The sequence below is a fragment of the Culex quinquefasciatus genome, chromosome 3, assembly GCF_015732765.1.
Source record: "Culex quinquefasciatus strain JHB chromosome 3, VPISU_Cqui_1.0_pri_paternal, whole genome shotgun sequence".
Classification (NCBI taxonomy): Eukaryota; Metazoa; Arthropoda; class Insecta; order Diptera; family Culicidae; genus Culex; species Culex quinquefasciatus.
Genome location: NC_051863.1, coordinates 66,354,919 through 66,378,819, shown reverse-complemented (window position 1 = coordinate 66,378,819; position 23,901 = coordinate 66,354,919). Strand labels below are relative to the sequence as shown.

The following is a 23,901-nucleotide window of genomic DNA, read 5'->3' as shown; positions in this document are numbered from 1 at the left end:
CATAAACTCCACCTAAAATTTCTTTTAAGCATAACTTTGGAAGTTGTTACTTTAAATATTAAAATTTTCAATAGAGGCTTGTCTAACCCAAATATGATCATGATATGAAAAAATAATATAATTTTGCATAAAACTGCTCGTATTATAGATTGTAAAGCGCTCGCAAATTCTGCGATAAGTTTAGTTAGTTTTCATTTTTTCTTCACCAGTGCGTAATATTCCTTTTTAGTTTGTTCGTATTTCGGTTAATTTGTGCATCGATACCGGCCGGTGGAGATAGGTTCAGGTTTCAGGTTGTTAGAGATTGCACGTATACTTTCCGTTTCGTTTTTTCATTAGCATACTTCAATAAATTAAGTATAACTCAGGTGGAGAGTAAAAGGGGGATTTGGCTTTGCATAATAGTACACAAAAACCATCGTATGGACTTTCTGGTAAGGTTTTCAGTGATGTTCCCTCGGGCAGGGCAATGTTGGCCAGGTTTGGCATCACAGTGCGATCCGTTTTGGTTCCTAAATTAGTGCTAACTGTCACTCTCCTTTTAGAGAGAGTTGTAAAATGGTCTATTTAATTGTGGCTAGATTGTGGTAGAACCGAAAAATTGCTTCACCTTAACAAGAACTATTGATCGGTTGTTGTGCTTAAAAACAAGAAAATGAAAAACAAGTCCCCAAACGAGAGGCAATATCTTCCGCCAAACCCATCGCGTGCGAAAGGAACCAACATTGCTCAAACTACCCGAGATCTTCTAGCAGTAGAAGAGCTGAAGAACATCCACCTTACCAAAAGTCCTTGTACGAGGCTCAGGAGGCGGTCACCGGAGCGCCCTGCATGTTGGTGGCCATCAGCGACGGGGCCAGGGCGGCATTATTGACCGCCGAGTTGTTCTGGTTCTGGTTGGCAGCACTGGAGCCGGAACCGGTGCCACTGCCGCTGCCACTCCCACCGCCCTGCGTTGACATTTCCGACTTGACGCGCCGGGCGATGTGCGAACGGGTGTGCTTGCGGAGGTGGTCCTTGCGGTAGAAGCCTGAAAGTGAATGGATTTTTCTAATAAAAGTGATCTTAATTAGGCATATAAACGTGACTCACCTTTGCCGCACTCGATGCACACGTGCTTTTTCTCGCCGGTGTGAATCACAATGTGCAGTGTTAATTGTTCTTTGCGTTTGAACGATTTCAAACATATCTGAAAAAAAATCATTAGCTTATTTGTAATCGAAAACCTGTATCAAAAGAAATAATTTAGAAAAAAAGTGTTTTATGCAACAAGTTGCAAAAAGCAGATTTTTTCAGCACGAGTCGTACATTTATCCAACGAGGTTTACCAAGTTGGATACTACGAAAAAAAAAAGCAAAGCATTCCACTTGTGGTCTCTGTTGCAAGTTTCTACTCATTTCTAGGCGTCCGAAAGTTATGTGTGAGTCACTCAAAACCTCTTTTACGCAAATGGACCGACGTTTTACTTCCCCATCCGATAGAAGGCGTGATCAGGCAAATCTCGTCTCGAAAAATGCCACCGGGTCCGTCTGGGATTGAACCCAGGCCATACTGGGATTTAGAGGCTATCACGCTAACCACTAAACCACCGGACCCGGCATACTACGACAAGTGCTGAAATTATCATGTTTTGCAACAAGTTTGCTTACAACATTTTTTGCAATTCCGAAAAACGCTTTTTGATTGAAATTTTATGTCAATCATCCATGTGTTAAGTAAATTCATCGTTCAAATCAATAAAAGTATTGAAAAATGTTACTTTTCGATACAAATGTTGAAAAGTTCAACTTTTCAGCACCCATTTCAGTGCTGAAAAATAGAACATTTCAGCACTGGTATTGAAAGGTATTAATTTTCCATTCTGATATTTTTGGTAGGGGCTTTTGACTCGTTGACGGGTTGACAAAATTTTAAATATTATTTGTACCAGCCTAATTAACCTGGCCATGGTCTTCGTTTTCTACATACACGAATGGTATTCCGGGTCTATTTATAGGACCCAGAAATGTTTTCAGCTGCCAAAATTCGAGATTGTAACCGATTTTGGATGTCTTGACCGCAAATGAAAGGCTAGGATGTCTACTTTCTGAATCAGACCGGCAGAACCGGTTTTGGACACCGTGGTCACCGGGAACCTGCTATAACCGAAAAAAAGTCCTTTTTGAGGCCCCTACTTTGAGGACCTGTATCTCCGAAACGATTGCAAATAGCAGGTTGCTTCCAGTTGCATTCGACAGATAATAACCTGAATTTTAAGCCCCAGAAAAAATAATTGGTCCATAGTGGCCACCGGTTCCGGTAACCCGGAACTTCCGGAAAACTTGATTATTGCAGTTTTTGACATAAAACCGTCACACAGACCAGTATTTTGAAACCGATTATTTTGTAAATCATTGCAGAAGGATACCACATACTACCTCTGACTGTTTGGTATCGGTTCTGGCCAACTCTGGCCAATCCGGAACCGGTTCCAGGGTACCACTAAAACGGTTCCAATAATTGTCACGCTAGAAACCCGTCATGTTGCATATCAAACTTCATGAAATTGCATGTTATGACCATCTGAGGTCATGCCGATGTCCTCTGACCCATCCTGGTCACTCCGGAACCGGTTACCGGTGGCCACTGGGGGACACTATCGGAATATGCAATGAACCCTATCATCCGACATATCAAACTTCATGAAATTGAAAGTTATGACCATCTGAGGTCATGCCGATGTCCTCTGACCCAACCTGGTCACTCCGGAACTAGTTACCGGTGGCCACTGGGGGACACTATCGGAATATGCAATGAACCCTATCATCCGACATATCAAACTTCATGAAATTGAAAGTTATGACCATCTGAGGTCATGCCGATGTCCCCTGACCCAACCTGGTCACTCCGGAACCGGTTACCGGTGGCCACTGGGGGACACTATCGGAATATGCAATGAACCCTATCATCCGACGTATCAAACTTCATGAAATTGAAAGTTATGACCATCTGAGGTCATGCTGATGTCCTCTGACCCATCCTGGTCACTCCGGAACCGGTTACCGGTGGCCACTGGGGGACACTTGTGGAATATGCAATGAACCCTGTCATCCGACGTATCAAACTTCATGAAATTGAACATTCTTACCATCTGAGGTCATGCTAACTTATCTGGTCACTCCAGAATCGGTTACCGTTGGCCACTTGGTGACACTCTCTGAGTATGTAGTAAACCCTATCATCCGACGTATCAAACTTCATGAAATTGAAAGTTATGACCATCTGAGGTCATGCTAACGTTCTTTGAACTTATCTGGTCACTTCGGAATCGGTTTCCGATGGCCACTTGTGGAATATGCTAGAAACCCTATCATCCGACGTATCAAACTTCATAGAATTGAAAATTATTACTATCCAAGGTTATGCCGACTTCAACTAACCTTACCTGATCAATCTGGAACCGGTTACCTATGGCCACTGAGGGCCACTCCGGGACCGGTTACCAGTGGCTTTTAGGGAATATTATCGTAATATGCAATGACGGCATATCGAACAACATGAAATTGAACAATATTACATCTAAGGTAATTACGCTAACATCCCCTAACTCTATCTGGCTTTTGGAATCGGTTACCGGTGGCAACTGGTGTACACTTGTGGAATATGCGGAATAGAAACCCTATCGTCCGACATATCAAACTTCATGAGGCCGTCTTTCTCTCAAACCGCGTGTTGCCGAGATTTGGGTGCAGAAACTCTTTCATCTAACCTTTGATTTTGATATTTTAGAAATTATAGACACGCAAAAATCGGTATTTTCTCGGATAGCTAAGCTGCACTATTGGCGTTAAAATCCTCTAAATGCGAATCCAAACATGTTTGGAACTTGCTACTCGGCATGTTGTTTTGGGTACCAGGATACTGCGGCATTGAAGGCATTGAAATGGCTGATGAACTTGCCAGACTAGGCTTATCAAACATATTCGTGGATCCCGAGCCGTTCCTTGGAATCTCAAAAAGTTCCGTGAAGCAAGAAATAACTAATGCTTCGCTTGTGTGCTATCTATCTCCTATCTTTTTACAGCAGACGTGTTACAAGATAGCACAAGTCACGAATTGAGGACAATCGCAAATTGCTTCAATCTGGGGCGAGATGCGTGGATTGAGACAAGCGTAAACTTTTATCACTCCAAGTCCTTCAATCACCAAGAAACTTCTTGGCTTAAACCATAGGAACTACGAATACTCGCAGGGCTTCTAACATGACATTGTCCTGATTGATATCACCTGCACAAAATCGGCATGGGGCCTAACAACCTCTGTCGTTTTTGTTTAACTGAGCAAGAAAGCTCGGCACATTTACTCTGCCGGATAAATGGATAAACAATGTCTGCAAAATAACCCCTCGTCTACCGATCCCATGAATACGAGTAATTTGTAGTATGGACTGTAACCAGGGTACATTACAAAAGATAGCCTTCTTAGGTGGTCGCACAAATGCCCAATATGAAAAAAAAAGTTTGATATTGATAGCCAGATTAAAAACTATAGTAATGAGAAAATGGTGAAAGATTTTGTGTCAAAAATATGTGTAATATTAAATCAGGAATTGGTGATTTTCCATCAGTTTCTGGTGAATTTTCATTAGGTTCACATTTTTACACATTTTTTAGGTAAAATTACTCAAAAAAGTGGTTACCCAAATTTTCAATATTCCAAAATTCACATATTTTTTGCTGTGCGATATAGAAGGATGATGGCATAACCTGGGATAGTAATAATTTTCAATTCTATGAAGTTTGATATTTCGGATGATAGGGTTTCTAGCATATTCCACAAGTGTCCCCAAGTGGCCATCGGAAACCGATTCCGAAGTGACCAGATAAGTTCAAAGAACGTTAGCATGACCTCAGATGGTCATAACTTTCAATTTCATGAAGTTTGATACGTCGGATGATAGGGTTTATTACATAATCAGAGAGTGTCACCAAGTGGCCACCGGTAACCGGTTTCGGAGAGACCAGGTTGGGTCAGGGGACATCGGCATGACCTCAGATGGTCATAACTTTCAATTTCATGAAGTTTGATACGTCGGATGATAGGGTTCATTGCATATTCCGATAGTGTCCCCCAGTGGCCACCGGTAACCGGTTCCGGAGTGAACAGGATGGGTCAGAGGACATCGGCATGACCTCAGATGGTCATAACTTTCAATTTCATGAAGTTTGATACGTCGGATGATAGGGTTTACTACATACTCAGAGAGTGTCACCAAGTGGCCAACGGTAACCGATTCTGGAGTGACCAGATAAGTTAGCATGACCTCAGATGGTAAGAATGTTCAATTTCATGAAGTTTGATACGTCGGATGACAGGGTTCATTGCATATTCCACAAGTGTCCCCCAGTGGCCACCGGTAACCGGTTCCGGAGTGACCAGGATGGGTCAGAGGACATCGGCATGACCTCAGATGGTCATAACTTTCAATTTCATGAAGTTTGATACGTCGGATGATAGGGTTCATTGCATATTCCGATAGTGTCCCCCAGTGGCCACCGGTAACCGGTTCCGGTGACCAGGTTGGGTCAGGGGACATCGGCATGACCTCAGATGGTCATAACTTTCAATTTCATGAAGTTTGATATGTCGGATGATAGGGTTCATTGCATATTCCGATAGTGTCCCCCAGTGGCCACCGGTAACTAGTTCCGGAGTGACCAGGTTGGGTCAGAGGACATCGGCATGACCTCAGATGGTCATAACTTTCAATTTCATGAAGTTTGATATGTCGGATGATAGGGTTCATTGCATATTCCGATAGTGTCCCCCAGTGGCCACCGGTAACCGGTTCCGGAGTGACCAGGATGGGTCAGAGGACATCGGCATGACCTCAGATGGTCATAACATGCAATTTCATGAAGTTTGATATGCAACATGACGGGTTTCTAGCGTGACAATTATTGGAACCGTTTTAGTGGTACCCTGGAACCGGTTCCGGATTGGCCAGAGTTGGCCAGAACCGATACCAAACAGTCAGAGGTAGTATGTGTATCCTTCTGCAATGATTTACAAAATAATCGGTTTCAAAATACTGGTCTGTGTGACGGTTTTATGTCAAAAACTGCAAAAATCAAGTTTTCCGGAAGTTCCGGGTTACCGGAACCGGTGGCCACAATGGACCAATTATTTTTTCTGGGGCTTAAAATTCAGATTATTATCTGTCGAATGCAACTGGAAGCAACCTGCTATGTGCAATCGTTTCGGAGATACAGGTCCTCAAAGTAGGGGCCTCAAAAAGGACTTTTTTCGGTTATAGCAGGTTCCCGGTGACCACGGTGTCCAAAACCGATTCTGCCGGTCTGATTCAGAAAGTAGACATCCTAGCCTTTCATTTGCGGTCAAGACATCCAAAATCGGTTACAATCTCGAATTTTGGCAGCTGAAAACATTTCTGGGTCCTATAGACCCGGAATACCATTGGTGTCAGTTTTTTTTTGGTGGCCACTTCCGGAAGTTAATTTTTGGCCAGAATGTGTGTCTTAGTAAGATACACAAAGTCACAAAATTTCAGATCTCTAGGTGTTTTTGGTCAAAAGTTACAATTACTTTCATAGTGCTACTGGGTCCTATAGACCCGAAGACCATGCCCGGGTTAAACAAATATTCCAGTTGCAAACGAAATCGTTTTTAACGGTTTTCGATCCGAAACCGTTGAGCTATGTCCTTCAATTGTTCTAAACTCAAAATCAATTAACATACGCTCTGTTTTATTGATATAAAAATCTAAATAATTGGTGGAAAACATAATGGCCAACAGAAGGGTTTCAGTATTTAAAACAAGGAATATAAATTTTAAAAATACATCATTCACAACATTCATATTTTTAGTCGATTATTTTTTTTTCAACTTATTTCCCTAGTCTCTGGCCAAAGTCGAGAACGGTGCATAAAAATAAAAAAAGAAATTTCTTGACATTTCAATGAAAAATATGTGAGCAGTTCTCTCAGATTTCGTTCATTCGATTTTTATGTATTTTTTAATCCTACTGAAACTTTTTTGGTGCCTTCGGTATGCCCAAAAAAGCCATTTTGCATCATTAGTTTGTCCATATAATTTCATACAAATTTGGTAGCTGTCCATACAAAAATGATGTATGAAAATTCAAAAATCTGTATCTTTTGAAGGAATTTTTTGATCGATTTGGTGTCTTGGGCAAAGTTGTAGGTATGGATACGGACTACACTGGAAAAAAAATACACATGGTAAAACAAATTTTGGTGATTTTTTATTAAACTTTTTATCACTAAAATTTGATTTGCAAAAAAAAAACACTTTTTTTATATGTTTTAGAGGACATAAAATGTCAACTTTTCAGAAATTTCCAGGTTGTGCAAAAAATTTTTGAGCGAGTTGTGAATTTATGAATCAATACTGATTTTTTCAAAAAATCGAAAAAAAATTCAACTTCATTTTTCGATGTAAAATCAAATTTGCAATCAAAAAGTACTGTAGTGAAATTTTGATAAAGTGCACCGTTTTCAAGTTAAATCCATATTTAGGTGACTTTTTGAAAATATATTTTTTTTTTAAATTAGTGCACATGTTTGCCCACTTTTGAAAAAAAATTGAAAAGCTGAGAAAATTCTCTATATTTTGCTTTATTAAACATTGTTGATACGACCCTTAGTTGCTGAGATATTGCAATGCAAAGGTTTAAAAACATGAAAAGTTGATGTTTTCTAAGTCTCACCCAAACAACCCACCATTTTTTACTGTCGATATCTCAGCAATTAATGGTCCGATTTGAGCAATTCTCTGAGATTTCGGTCATTCGATTTTTTTGTATTTTTTAATCCGGCTGAAACTTTTTTGGTGCCTTGGGTATGCCCAAAGAAGCCATTTTGCATAATTAGTTCGTTCATATAATTTTCCATACAAATTTGGCAGCTGTCCATACAAAAATGATGTATGAAAATTCAAAAATCTGTATCTTTTGAAGGAATTTTTTGATCAATTTGGTGTCTTCGGCAAAGTTGTAGGTATGGATATGGACTACAATGAAAAAAAATGATACACGGTAAAAAAATTTTTGGTGATTTTTAATTTAACTTTTTGTCACTAAAACTTGATTTGCAAAAAAACACTATTTTTAATTTTTTTTTATTTTTTGATATGTTTTAGAGGACATAAAATGCCAACTTTTCAGAAATTTCCAGAATGGGCAAAAAATCTTTGACCGAGTTATGATTTTTTGAATCAATACAGATTTAAAAAAAAAATCGAAATATTGGTCGCAAAAATTTTTCGACTTCATTTTCCGATGTAAAATTGAATTTGCAATCAAAAAGTACTTTAGTGAACTTTTGATAAAGTGCACCGTTTTCAAGTTATAACCATTTTTAGGTAACTTTTTTGAAAATAGTCGCAGTTTTTTATTTTTTAATATTAGTGCCCATGTTTGCCCACCTTTGAAAAAACTATTTTTGAAAAGCTGGGAAAATTCTCTATATTTTGCTTTATTGAACTTTGTTGATACGACCTTTAGGTTAAAAAACAGGAAAATTGATGTTTTCTAAGTTCACCCAAACAACCCACCATTTTCTAATGTCGATATCTCAGCAATTAATGGTCCGATTTACAATGTGAAAATATGAAACATTCGTGAAATTTTCCGATCTTTTCGAAAAAAATATTTTCAAAAATTTTAAATCAAGACAAACATTTCAAATGGGCGTAATATTGAAAGTTTGGCCCGTTTAAAATGTTAGTCTTGATTTTAAATTTTTGAAAATATTTTTTTCGAAAAGATCGGAAAATTTCACGAATGTTTCATGTTTTAACATTGTAAATCGGACCTATAGTTGCTGAGATATCATTAGAAAATGGTGGGTTGTTTGGGTGAGACTTAGAAAACATTAATTTTCCTGTTTTTTAACCTTTGCATGGCAATATCTCAGCAACTAAAGGTCGTATCAACAAAGTTCAATAAAGCAAAATACAGAGAATTTTCTCAGCTTTTCGAAAATATTTTTTTCAAGGGTGGGCAAACATGGGCATTAATTAAAAAAAATGAAAAACTGCGACTATTTTGAAAAAAGTTACCTAAAAATGGTTATAACTTGAAAACGGTGCACTTTATCAAAAGTTCACTAAAGTACTTTTTGATTGCAAATTCAATTTTACATCGGAAAATGAAGTCGAAAAATTTTTGCGACCAATATTTCGATTTTTTGAAAAAATCTGTATTGATTCAAAAAATCATAACTCGGTCAAAGATTTTTTGCCCATTCTGGAAATTTCTGAAAAGTTGACATTTTATGTCCTCTAAAACATATTATCCTTGGCAAGATATTTTAACATTCTGCGGTTCTAGAGAGCGTCAGTCTGGCTACTGCGCAAAGTGCGGCGGTCTGTTCTGAACTGTTGGTTGGCTGCGACTATAAAGCGCACTTTGATCAGCGCAACGCATTTTACGACCACGTGTCACTTCAAGGTACCAAAAACCAGCATGGCATCCCGAGCATGCTCTGCTTATTTCAAATTTTTTGCAGCCACGTGACTTATTCAGACATGAAATCAAGCATGTTGATCGAGCATGTCAACAATTGAGCCTACTAAGGGACCTCTGCGATTTCCGCAACGGCGGGATACGATCGCAGCGGAATGATAATTAATCCTGATACCCGCAATATCAAAAAATAAAAAAAAATTAAAAATAGTGTTTTTTTTGCAAATCAAGTTTTAGTGACAAAAAGTTAAATTAAAAATCACCAAAAATTTTTACCGTGTATCATTTTTTTTTCAGTGTAGTCCATATCCATACCTTCAACTTTGCCGAAGACACCAAATCGATCAAAAAATTCCTTCAAAAGATACAGATTTTTGAATTTTCACATATCATTTTTGTATGGACAGCTGCCAAATTTGTATGGAAAATTATATGAACGAACTAATTATGCAAAATGGCTAATTATGCAAAATGGCCAAGGCACCAAAAAAGTTTCAGCCGGATTAAAAATTACAAAAATTAAAATTAAAGAAAAAAGACCGATTCCGTAGAGAACTGCTCATTTTCAATGTTAAAATTTGAAACATTCGTGAACTTTTCCGATCTTTTCGAAATTTGTTTTTTTTTAATTTTTTTAAACTAAGACTAACATTTTAAAAGGGCGTAATATTGAATATTTGAGCTGAAAAAAAATAGATAATTTTCTGAAAAATTATTCTAACAGTCGACTGCTAGATTTTTTTTGCGGCCATTTAACCAACAAAAATGGCAATTTCAACTATTTTTTTAGATACTTTTAGTTACTGGTGGTCAGCAATTTCGGGTTAACAAAATCAACAATCGATTGTTGAGAAAAAGCTGTGTAAAAAATTAACCCATACTTTTAGTAAATTTAACCAAGATTTTCTTAGATTTGCCCTGGCCGGTCTTTCCGTGTAGACAAACTCATAGCATTATTTCCCCTTTTTATTTAATAATTCTAATTGCACAATTAAGAAAAACCTTTTTACCCAGAACAACGACCCTCAAATTTACTTACACTGCAAATGTGCGGCCGGTCCGGAATGTGCGACAGCTTGTGGCGCGTCAGGTGGTCCTTCCGCTTGAGCGCCGCGTGGCAAATGTCACACACGAAGCGACGCTCAACGGCGTGCGAAATGACGTGCTGCTCGATCAGGCCACGCTCCGGATAGGCCATCTGACACTCGGGACAGCAAAACAGCGGTGACCCGTCGAGGGCCTTCGTCTCCCGGATTTGGCCCGGCTTCGGTCGGGGTTTCTTCTCCTTCGGTGGTTTGCGTTTCTTTTCCTTCTTCTTGCGTGGCTTGCCGGATTTGGTCAGCCCGGTTCCGGTGGTTGTTGCGGTGGTCGTCGTCGCGGTCGAGTCCGTTCCGTTGGTGGTGCCGTTTTGGCCACCGTTGGCCGCTACAGCCGGACCCGTTCCGCCGTTAATCATGCTCTGCTGCTGGTTGGCATTTTGCGTTTGGCCATTGGTTGCGATCTGGGACAGCTGGTTCACGTTTCCGTACCCGTGACCATTGTCCTGGTGGTTATTGTGATGAGTCAAATGCTGGTGGTTCAATCCCAGGCTGGCGGCAGCAGCACTTACAGCTACGTTCCCCAACGCCAAGTTTAAATTGTTTCCATTCTTCAGATTCAGCAAGTCCTTCTGCACGTTAAACGCGTTCGTCTCAACCCCAATCAGTCCACTCAGCGGTCCCGGCGAGGTCAACCCGGTCCCAACCCCGTTCGATTCCTTCTTGATCGATTCCGAGTACTTGAGGAAGTGCTGGATCGAAATTGGCAGTGTCGCGGACAGCAGATGGGACGAATAGTCCACCGTGTTCGACGGATTGGCCAACGTTTGCCACGACTGGTTCACGTTCTGCAGAATCTGCTGGTTGATCATCTCGTCCCGGTCGACCTTGATCGTCGCGTTCTTCAGCTTGTTCTGCTCGGTTTGCATATTCTGCACGAAGCCACCCGTGCCGTGGTCGGCGGTTTGCGGTTGGCTGTACGGAAGCGAAATGTTTTGGCCGTAGGACATCGGTGTGTTGATCACTGGGAAAAGAGAAGGAAACAGAGAAATATTAGTAAATTTAAAATTCAAAAGCAAATTATTACTAATTACTATAATTTTAATTCAATTCCACAGATGATGTAGTTTTGAATAAATTTCATGTGGACAATTAAGATTAAAAGTATTAGTCTTGTCTCAGAAAAAAAAATCCTGAGGAGCGAAAAGAATAGAATACCGTCAACTATAGGGCAAAACGGGACTACCCGTCTTGTCTGGTCACGCCTTCCGTCGGATGAGGTAGTAGATGTCCCGGTTAGGTCGTTTGGTCAGTCCACGTGCAGGAGTCATCATCCAATTTTAAAAGAAACCATAAAACTTACAGAACACATAAAAAACTGGATTTGAAGCTCAACTTCCACTTATTCCATGCTAATTCTTCAAGCTTTAAGGATTTTAATTGCCCTACCGGTGAAAAAAAAATAAACTAAAATTAAATCTCAAATCGCAACTTTTTTCAATTTCTCCGACATACTGACATTTAAATCAACGCCAAAGTTTTTTTTTCAATTTTTTGGTTTTTCACATCGCCAGCCAAAATTAAAAAACAACTTATTCGCTAAAACTGCGATAAGGGTTGCCCACACTTTTGGCCCTGTTTTTTTAGAAGCATTGACAGGCCGGAAATAAAGTTTAAATGAAAATTCCTACCTAATAAAGAAGCTTTTCAAAGAAAATAAAAATATGTTTTTTTGCAAAAAAAAACTAACAAAAGTTAATTCGGTTTATTTTGATTTCGAATTCTAAAAAAAATTATTGTAGTTTCTGATTGGAATGAAATAAGTTGAAAAAAAGCATTAAAACTCTGTTCGTTAAAATATTTTTTTAGGTTTGATTTCCTCACACACAACACAACTATATAGAATGTAATTCCACAGAATTTTTCTATTTTTATTTTAATGTACATTTAGTTTCCAACTGCTCATTTGAAGTCAACAACCCAAATTGTCTCATATATTTCACAGTTTTACGAAATGAATTTTTTATGACAAATGCAAAAACCAAACAATATGATTAATAAGCAATATTTGATTGCTAAAGCATACATAACAAAGAATTGTTTTATTTCATGATCGGCCTAAAGGGCTAGTCATTGAACAATTTTCAATTGCGATGGGCCGGGTAAAATGATTTTGCGGGACGGAGGTTGGGCAGCTCAAAACTTTTATGTTATCGCAGTTTTAGTGAAAAAAGGTGATTTTCGCCTTAAACCCCGATTTTTTTATATTCAAGCAATCATATCTCAGAATATTGTTAATAGTTTTCACAGTTTTTGGACATGTTACGTAAAACATCAAAAAAAATCATAGAAAAATATTTTCAGCTGTTAGTTCTTTAGCTTAGCAAACAAAATTTTCATTTGATCTGTAATTGTACCCCCTAGCGGTTGGCAAAAAAAGAGCGAGCCGCTCAAAGAGCCGGTTCATTGAAAAGAGCGAACGAACCATGGCTCACAAAAAAAGAACCGCGGTTCTTTTTTAAGCTCCGGTCTTTTGAAAGATCCGTTCCAAGAAGGAATCATGTTTAAACTGGTTCTAAACATAATTTATTAAATTTCCAAAATATTTTAGTGTTAAATTTGTTTTTGAGAGTTGAAAATACAATTTCAAATATTTTAATGCTAATAAAAAATAATCCCAGCATTGTCCCTTGGTGTACTTGGTGTTTTTCAAGCACTTTATAATAAAAACGGCTATTTCCCGACATATTCAGAGCTGAATTGTTATATTTCATTGGGGTGTCTTGTCTATAGCAACTTTATGATCTATATATATTGAAAGACTCTCAATAACATTGATGTTCATATTGGAAACCAATTAATAGTTTTCAAGCTCATATTTTCGGTTTCCTTATTTTTTAAAATTCCAAATTTAATGATTTTATAAACAAAACGAAGTAACTTTTCTTTGTGATCAGTACAAGTACATTAAAGTATAACTTGAATACAAATTTGAGTATTTTAAATTGCTTTAATTATTATCAAAAATCTACTTAATAGCTGAGAGATTTTGGAAAAAAAAATAAATCCTTTTGCCCGAATAAACTTCAGCGTTTACAGACTTTATTGATCAAATCAGAATGTAAAAAAGGGTTAACAGAATATTTTCTCTAAATAAAATATCAGCTAAATTTTAGTTTAATTTTGGCAAAAATAAACGTAATTTTCAAATAAATAGCAATTTCTCCACAGTCTCCTCGATTTAAGTTTGGATGCCATTCAATCATTCAAACGTTTAGGTTCAAGTAGAAATGTTGACATAGAGATCGCCAAATAATTTATATAATTCAATGTGCAATAGCTTTAAAAATAATACATTCTTAAAAATATCCTTTTCGTCCATATTTTGAAAAAGAGTGAAAGAGCCGTTCAAAAGAGGTTTCATACAGATAAGTGAGTTCCGGCTTTAGAAAATTCATAAATAACACTTAAGTGGTCATAACTTTAAACAGGGTTGCCAGGTCATCAATGTTTTGGACTCGTTGGAAAGGTATTTTGATCACTAATCAAACACAGAAAAAAAAGTTGAATTTTGGAATGTTGAAAATTTGGTAGGTTGAATATTACCTCTTTATTTGTGTAACATTACATAAAAAATGAGTAAAATGTGAACCTGATGAATATTCATCAAAAACTGATGAAAATTCATCATTTTCTGGGGTAAAATTCATCATTTTTTTAGCCACAAAATCTGTCACCATTTCCTGATGAATATTACCATCATTTTTTTTCTGTGAACGATACCGGCAGTTGGAGTGACATTGGGTGTGGGGGGCGAAATTGGGTCAAAGTGATTTTTTACGGATTTTACCATTTCTCAGGTTCTTCTCAATGAAACTGAATTCTGATAATAGGGTTGTGTAGGGGTCATCTTAAGATGACTTCACTGAAAAAATCTCGTTCCTACACAGAAAAAAAATTATGGTAATATTCATCAGGAAATGGTGACAGATCTTGTGTAAAAAAATTATTAATTTTACCCCAGAAAATGATGAATTTTCATCCCTTTTTGATGAATATTCATCAGGTTCACATTTTACACACACGGAGAAAAAAGAGTTCCTAAAATCGTGAACAAGCGTTCATGAAAATGGGAACCTCGAACAAAGTGTTCAAATCCCATGGTACGATTTTGAAAAACGTACCATGAAATTTGAACACTTTGTTCTTGGTTCCCATTTCCATGAACGCTTGTTCACGAATTTGGGAACTCTTTTTTCTCCGTGCATGTTTTATGTAATATTACGCAAAACAAAGGTAATATTCAACCTACCAAATTTTCAACATTCCAAAATTCAACTTTTTTTTCTGTGTAGAACAAATCCTGTTATTTTGGCAGCTGTTTTAAGTTGAGGTACGTTTTTGGCCAAAAATTACCTCTCGAAAAATCCTTTTTCTAATATTTTTGTTGGAATTACTCGAAAACTACCCAAATGTTTGAAAATCTCCATTTTAATATTGTAGCAAGTCAATACTAATCCCTCGAACAAGAAACACTGTTGGATGACTTGTTTTTACCATATCGTTGTATTTGAGCATCATTTTAGTTTCATTTGACCCAATGTCACCCCCTCTAAGGGGTGAGATTTGGTCAATTTTCAAACTATTGGCATTTAAGGTAGTGTTCATCAAAATCCACCATATTTTGGGAAAATGTTAGTAAACTATCTAAGAACAAATCTACGTTGAAAGGTTTTCGATGTTATTTTAATTGTTTTTGTTATAAAGAAATTACGAGAGGTGTATCGTTTTTTGACCCATAGTTACCCCCACTGACGGTATACAACATGATAGTGTTTGGTTTGATTTCCGGCCATTTATTCAACTTCCGGAAATATGCTAAAACACATTTTTATGCATAAGTTTTGAACTACTTATCAAAACTTTTTACAATTCAACAGCACCATATGCGACCCTGACCCAAGTCGAATGCAACTTGTTTAGTAAAAATTGATTACCTTTAAATAAAATTTGTACCAGCCTTGTAAATAATATTGCATGTTATTGGAAATCAAAACAAACAAAATCTTCACGTTACTCAAAAAGAGCAAAAATCAAACAAAATCAAAACGTACGGGTTTCAAAAAAAGTAACAATATTATTTTTCTTAAAAAAATAGAAATTATGTTTAAACATGAACAAGCATTTCCTGAATTGAAAACCTGGAATAATTTTTTTTCAATTTCATGGTACTTTTACCGTACAATTAAACGGATTTCTTTTTTATTTAATAAAAACAATTCAATTTTGGTTTTAAATGAGGCATTTCAAATAAAAAAAAACATGTAGTTTAAGCATTAAACACATGCCAAAATCTCCAAATCAACACCTCACCTCTCTGCACATTACTGCTGCATTAGTGCGCGCATCATCACCACGCGAAGCAAGTAAAAAAATGTAAATACCCTACCCTTAACATCGGTGAATCACCCCTCACCACACACAGCCACAAAAACCAGCCAGCAAGACACCATTTTCCCATCCTGCGCGGCGCTGCGACTTTCCACCGAAATTTTCATTATCATCTCCACCCACACCCCGCTCAACGAACGAAACTGCCTGAGTGTAAACACACCAACACTAACGCATTTTTCACCCTCCTCCTTGTTTCCACCAACACAAAGAACGTTCCGAGGGGGGTGGTTGGTCGTTTTCATTGTCAATTCGCCTGAATGTATGCAACACACTCACACACACCGTCACACGCCTACACACCCTTCTTTTTTTTGTAGGAAATTTCGACCTTTTTTTCTCGGCAAATTTCAGCGCCCAAAAGGCGGCACCACCTGACTTACTTGAGGTAGAATTCTGATTGAAGTGATTCCCGTTGGATCCGTGGTATCGGTTAAGGTCCTGCTGCTGCTGTTGGACCAGGTTTGTGGCGCCCGAGGTTCCGCCCTGGCCGCCACCACCCCCTCCGACGCCACCTGGTCCGGCGCCATTTCCCGTCGCGTTGGCCGCCGCCGCCGTCGCAGAATTGCTGGTGCTTGTGAAGGCCCCATCGTTGCTGCCAAATTTGGCCGCAAACTGGTGGATCCCCGAGAAGGGACCTCCGAAGGCGGAAAAATTCATGACTCTATGCTGGTATCCTTGAGGGCGCGATCATTCGGTCAAGTTCATAGTCCTTTTTTTCTTTCGAGGGGGGAGAGAGAGCACATGCAGTCCTTGCCTTGAGGTTTTTCCTTTTTTTTCCTCTCGAGGTTGGTTAAAAACCTAAAATCACACTCACGACACGAAATTCACGAAAAACAGGACGCACTTCACTATTTCAAACAAATTTCCATGGTTTTGTCCTCGGTAATCTTCACAGACAGGCCCAGACAGGGGGGAACCCAGAGCAGTTTGTTAGACGAACAGGAATAGACAGACAGACAGTGTGTGCAGACAGCAGAGGGGTGAATGTAAGTAGAGCTTTTCACGAAAAATTGCACCAAACTAAACTGCTGCTGCCCTAGCTTCCCTTCTAGCAGCACAGGAGTTGGTATCACCACCACCACTGAGATCGGTGGTTGTGGAAAATCGCTCGGTTTGATGGTGTGGGTGTGAAAAGGACGATTTTCCTCGCGATGGTGGGTGAAAATTCACGAAATCACGAATACGAAAAAAAGAAACAACTAAATATGGTTTTGTTTCTAAAGCAAAAAAGATTTTTTCATGTAAAACACCCTTAACCTCTGGGATTTATTTTAACGTTTTGATTCGATGCTTCTGTGCTCTCTTATGCTAACTAAATAGGAAAACCAGCAAGCTTAGTACAAGAGAGCACAGAGGCATCGATTTGTTAAGCTAAATTTCTCGTTGCGAAAAAAAACTAAATGCCTAAAAACCTAACTTAAATTTGCGATTTCAGTGATTTCAGTTTGAAAATTTGACTTTTCCCTTAAAAAGCTATAACTTTTATTCTGAGCAATTCTCTGAGATTTCGATCATTCGATTTTTTTTGTATTTTTTAATCCGGCTGAAACTTTTTTGGTGCCTTCGGTATGCCCAAAGAAGCCATTTTGCATCATTAGTTCGTTCATATAATTTTCCATACAAATTTGGCAGCTGTCCATACAAAAATTATATGTGAAAATTCAAAAATATGTATCTTTTGAAGGAATTTTTGATCGATTTGGTGTCTTCGGCAAAGTTGTAGGTATGGACATGGACTACACTGAAAAAAAATGATACACGGTAAAAAAATTTGGTGATTTTTAATTTAACTTTTTGTCACTAAAACTTGATTTGCAAAAAAACACTTTTTTTTATTATTTTTTGATATGTTTTAGAGGACATAAAATGCCAACTTTTCAGAAATTTCCAGAATGGGCAAAAAATCTTTGACCGAGTTATGATTTTTTGAATCAATTCAGATTTTTTCAAAAAATCGAAAAATCGGTCGCAAAAATTTTTCAACTTCATTTTTCGATGTAAAATCGAATTGGCAATCAAAAAATACTTTAGTGAATTTTTGATAAACTGCACCGTTTTCAAGTTATAACCATTTTTAGGTAACTTTTTTGAAAATAGTCACAGTTTTTCATTTTTTTAAATTAGTGCCCATGTTTGCACACCTTTGAAAAAAATATTTTTCAAAAGCTGAGAAAATTCTCTATATTTTGCTTTATTGAACTTTGTTGATACGACCCATAGTTGCTGAGATATTGCCATGCAAACGTTAAAAAACAGTAAAATTCATGTTTTCTAAGTCTCACCCAAACAACCCACCATTTTCTAATGTCGATATCTCAGCAACTATAAATCCGATTTACAATGTTAAAACATGAAACAGTTGTGAAATTTTCCGATCTTTCCGAAAAAAATATTTTCAAAAATTTTAAATCAAGACTAACATTTTAAATGGGCGTAATATTGAATGTTTGGCCCGTTTGAAATGTTAGTCCTGATTTAAAAAAATTGAAAATATTTTTTTCGAAAAGATCGGAAAATTTCACGAATGTTTCATGTTTTAACATTGTAAATCGGATTTATAGTTGCTGAGATATCGACATTAGAAAATGGTGGGTTGTTTGGGTGAGACTTAGAAAACATGAATTTTACTGTTTTTTAACGTTTGCATGGCAATATCTCAGCAACTATGGATGGTATCAACAAAGTTCAATAAAGCAAAATATAGAGAATTTTCTCAGCTTTTCAAAAATATTTTTTCAAAGTGAAACATACTAATTTAAAAATGAAAACTGCGACTATTTTGGTTACATAAAAATGGTTATAACTTGAAAACGTGCAGTTTATCATTCACTAAAGTACTTACAGATCAATTTTACATCGAAAAATGAAGTTGAAACATTTTTGCGACCAATATTTTGATTTTTGAAAAAATCTGTATTGATTCAAAAAATCATAACTCGGTCAAAGATTTTTTGCCCATTCTGGAAATTTCTGAAAAGTTGGCATTGTATGTCCTCTGAAACATATCAAAAAATTAAAAATTAAATTAAAAATAGTGTTTTTTGCAAATCAAGTTTTAGTGACAAAAAGTAAAATAAAAAATCACGAAAAAAAATGTTTTACCGTGTATAATTTTTTTTCAGTGTAGTCCATATCCATACCTACAACTTGGCCGAAGACACCAAATCGATCAAAAAATTCCTTCAAAAGATACAGATTTTTGAGTTTTCATACATAATTTTTGTATGGACAGCTGCCAAATTTGTATGGAAAATTATATGGACAAACTAATGATGCAAAATGGCTTCTTTGGCCATACCGAAGACACCAAAAAAGTTTCAGCCAGATTAAAAAAATACAAAAATTAAAGAAAAAAGACCGATTCCGTAGAGAACTGCTCTTCTTTAAGTGTATTTTGTTCCTAACACTTCATTTCTTATAAAAATCGAAAGTTAGAAAATGAAGGGAAAGTTCCTATTTAACAAATAACAATTTAGATTTAACAGAGAAATTTAACAAATAACAAATAACGCCATGATTCGAATTCCCGGACGCTTCGAAACCCGGACACCTCATATTGTTTTATCAATAATTTGGATATATGTTCGCATTATGATTGTCAAAAATGGGTTATTTGATGAATTCTAACATCAACTTTCATTTAAAGTTTGTTTGAACGCTGTAATCAATGTCAAAAAAATTAAATAAAATAAAATTATAAGATTACCAAAAATGCGAAACATTTCACGTGAAATATTTCATAGGCGTCCGAAGCACCGGGAAGGCAAAGCAGAAATTTATGGTTTTGATTTCCTTAAATTCTAGCCAATTTTTATAAAAAATTTTAATTGTTTTGATGTTAACAGCTTATTTGAGACCTAAAGAATGCCATTCACTAACATTTCAGATCAAATTTGTGCGATTCATTAGCAAAAACGAGTATCCGGAATTCGAAGCAAAAGTGTCCGGATTTCGAATCAGCTTTTATCAGTGTCCGGGATTCGAAGCACAACACGTCATTTCAATTTTCAAATTCTGATGAAAAATTGTTAGAAAAGACATATTTTGCATGCATTCTCTCAAAACTGACTGTTAATACTACACCCGGATGATATTTCTTCATTTCCAACTTATTTCATGATTTTTTGTCAGCTATAACGAAAATGATATGCTACTAAGTGTCCGGATTTCGAATCATGACGTTATAGATATATATAATTTCAAAATAATTTATTCATTATTGTGGAAAACAATTTGCAATAGCCTTATTGAAAAAAATTTCTCTGAGTTGAAGAACTTGGGCAAGCATATTTTTAATAATTATCATTCTGGCAGGACACCTGCCAAAAATGTCATTGATTTTGTATTATTTCTAATGTACAAAAAAAGTAACACAACAATTCTATAAATATTTGTATGGCATTATTTTAATTCAAACATGTTTAAAAGGGTTTTACATTGTACTATAAATATTTTTAGCATGATATTCTTAAAAAATGCACATTTTTTAAGTTCTTTTAAAGATCAGTTTATTTTTATTTCTGAAAAGTTTCTATTCTTTCAAACATAAAAAATTCTATAAAAATGTTGTAAGGTAAAATCAGAACTAAAACGCATTAAAAGAAAAACTTTTCTATGGAAATAATATATTTTGTTTCGTTAGCATATTTTTGTGACTTCTTTATCCTTCAAACATTAAGTGTATTTTAATTATTTTTATAAGGTTTGTTTGCTACAACAACACGAGAAAAGGTCGGATAAGCATGTTGACATCTAGAACTATTTTGCAAATTTCGTGCCAACAGGTAACTTTTTCACAAAACTCGATGTGTTAAACAATAGCTGGCCTTCTCAGCTACCATCTAACGTAGCGAGTTTTGTTAAATAGTTACCTGTTGTTTTGGAATTTGCAAAATAGTTCTAGCTGTCAAGATGCTTATGGGCCCTTTTCAAATGTTGCTCCAGATATTTTATAACTTAACTCAATGTTATTTATTCCTGCGCATTTCACGTCACGTCTGTTTTCAATAATTTGTACCTTCCATCACTGGAAACCGCTCGCTAAACCATAGATTATTAATCAAGTAGATGTCCCACTTGGAAATTGCTCCATATACCCAGTTGGCGACACCCCTTTAGCGCTCTGCGCGCCACCACAGTCAAATTACAGGTACTAAATTGCCAAACAAAATCGTAGCACTCTTGAACTTTTCAACCAAAAGTTTCATGGCATCAACAAGTGTCACTTATTTTGTTTTGCTTGTTGGTTCGTTAAACTGTTTCCATGATAACCACGGTGGTGGTGGCTGTTGTTTGTGAGATTTCGAGAAGCGAAAATTTCGACACTGCCGAGAACCGATGGTCCACAAATGGTAAGAACAACAGCAGAACCGATTTCAGTTTTAATTTGAACAACTTTGTTATTTTTTATCTTTTCAGCTTGAAAACAAACGCAGTACCGTCAGCAAATGTAGAACCATAGTCGGTGAGCAGCAACTGGTTGCGCCGATCGATGGGATTCGGATCGTTTAAATCTTGTTATTCGATATGAACGACCGGAAGTTAACAGTGAAAATGGCGATTGCATGGTTGAAAAGGCCACTTCAGCGGTTACCACCCCCTCTGCCTGTAACAGACCAGCCCCGTTCCCCCGTTCAAGATATGTACCGTGAAAAAAACAAGATTTATAAAAAATAAGATGTTTTATTCCCAAGAGTTTTAAATTGCAAAATAAAAATTAAAACTTATTGCGCAGCAGTGCAGGAACATCGGGCCGCTTTACTATCGGTTCGGTGCATGATGTCAAGATGCGTAATTTTACGAGATCAGAGGCAAAAGATGGACGTTTCCGGTCGCAGTCTTAAATTTGTCCGGAAGTATGACAGCATCGATTGCCATCCAGACTTCTGCTTCATTATATAGCTTTAGCTTCTGGTTCAAAGTCGCACCGCTTTCACCATCATCGTGTTTTCCGGCGAAGCTGAGAAATTTAAAACAAGCTTTTTGATGAAGGATTATGTTTGTTTTAACTTTTTTTTCTCACCTTCCTTTTTGAAGAGCACAAAACTTCCGTTCTATTGACCGGAACATTCTAACACCGACATAATCTGCACCACAAACTTTCGATGGAACTAGGCCAGCTGCTCGATGCGGCAAAAACGGCGCAACTAGCAAATTTTTAAATCATTCACGAAGGATGCTAAACTAAAAGAGAACGCAAAATGCACGGTACGTCTTTGTTTTGACATTTCTTGGAAACAGCAGTTGCTAGTCGAGAGTTGCTTGGATATACCCGCTGAGCATTGAACTAAAACTGGGGAGGATTTTTCTTTCAAACGTTCCCAAAGGGTAGGTTAGTACCTGTGAATTGCCACCAGGTGTTATTTTGGCGTGGCGGTAGTGTCACCAGCCCCAACAGCGGAGTGGCGTATCTATATATATTTAGTCTATGGCTAAACCCACAATTTGTATATTGTAGCCGTGGAAACGGAGACAAGAATTCTTTTATGGACCGATAAAAGTTCAAATTCAATTTCAAACAATTAACAATTCTAAAGTTTACACCATAAACTGCTTGTGTCCAAAATTTGAAGATAGTGATAGAGACATTTATCCAATGTTGACCTCATGTCTTTCGACTTTTTGTCATATATTCGCCGTGAGATACTCAGAAGCCACCATTTTCATAGGGGCAATCTAGAAAATTTTACGAAGGTTGCGTGTGTGCTATCTTGTGACACGTCCTCAGTAGTTCACTAAGAAAAGCAATAAGATCATGTTCAAATTTCGGCCAATTAGGCGAGCAAAAACCTTGTCAAAAACGGTACGTAAAGGTTAAGTTATAATTAAGTTATATATAGGCCTGGAGATGATCATGATCGATTGAGTTGTTTTTCAATTTTACAACATTTCTTAGTCAATTCTTCAAAACTGTTGTTATCGAAACATTTTGTAGGCATCTCACTCAAAACAAAAGATCCAGACAAGTTGTCTTTCAATAAAATGCTGTAAAACGCCAAGAGCCTCTTTCTTGGTTTAAAAATAGTAAATGGATTAATTTTGGCAATTAATTCAAGAAAAACTTTAATTTTATCATACAATCTTTCAATTAGTTTGATAATTTATAACGAAACGCGAAACCGTGACTTTTTCGCGCTGATGGCAAACACGTGTCCAGCAGCATCGTACGCGCACGATATCGCACCACCAAGCAAATGTATACATCCAGGCGCATTCGAAAAAATAAAAGTTCGTCTAGAGGTGTGCGTGCGTGGATGGAAGCATGACTTCCAGGAAAATCCGGAAAATCCAGCTTGGATGGTGAGTGTGTTGTGTCTGGCACTGATGCGACGACGCCACCCCCGCTTGTGCTACCGCGACGGTGACGGCGATTTTTCCTCGCAGGATGTTTAGTTGGGAAAAGCACAGCAATCAACAGAGGCTAATTGCTTCGTTAAGTTTTTCTGAAGGATATGTCATCGTGACAGGGTTTGCCTTTGTTTAAATGGTTTTCAACGCGGGTGAAATTTAACGTTTTGAATAAATCGTTTTTTATTTTTGCTCTTCTTCGAAACATAAATAACAAAATCACGATTAGCATTTTAAATTTATCCAGTATCTAGAAAAGAATGATGTTAGGGTATTGGAGTCGAAAAAGTGCTTCGAAAAAAATAGTAACTACTTATGATAATATTATCGTAATGTCCCTTTCTTTACGCATACCTGCACGGATAGAAATCTTGTAAGCAAATCCGGTAGCACTGTGTTGTTGAATACGACAACATGGAAATGTTTCCAAAATCGTCAACATTTTTCTCGATTTCGCTGCAAATGTTTTCAACATTGATGTTGTTGAGAAGCGGGGGGAGGTCGAACCGGGCACCGGTTCTTTGAGCGGAGTGGTCAAAATAAAACACCTTTTTTCCACTCGCTATAAAACTAA

The 23,901-nt window shown here is 37.1% G+C and overlaps 1 protein-coding gene across 1 annotated transcript; it reads right to left on the bottom strand.

Moving 5' to 3' along the window:
- Positions 1–327: 327 nt before the first annotated feature.
- On the bottom strand, positions 328–17,041 carry LOC6032530 (zinc finger protein 717). The gene is made up of 4 exons (XM_038265251.1): positions 16,361–17,041; positions 10,529–11,550; positions 1,093–1,189; positions 328–1,030 (listed from the first exon to the last, which is right to left on the bottom strand). Exons 1-4 carry the CDS (start codon positions 16,635–16,637, stop codon positions 804–806), a joined length of 1,623 nt encoding a protein of 540 aa, XP_038121179.1. The 5' UTR covers positions 16,638–17,041; the 3' UTR covers positions 328–803.
- Positions 17,042–23,901: the final 6,860 nt, after the last annotated feature.

Excerpts from the sequence above, each read along its gene's own strand:
- LOC6032530 (XM_038265251.1), bottom strand. The coding sequence starts at position 16,637 with ATGAATTTTTCCGCCTTCGGAGGTCCCTTCTCGGGGATCCACCAGTTT. Across the intron at positions 1,190-10,528 it reads ACCGGCCGCACATTTGCAGT|ATATGTTTGAAATCGTTCAA; the intron begins GTAAGTAAATTT and ends ATTTTTTTTCAG. Across the intron at positions 1,031-1,092 it reads GTGCATCGAGTGCGGCAAAG|GCTTCTACCGCAAGGACCAC; the intron begins GTGAGTCACGTT and ends ATTCACTTTCAG.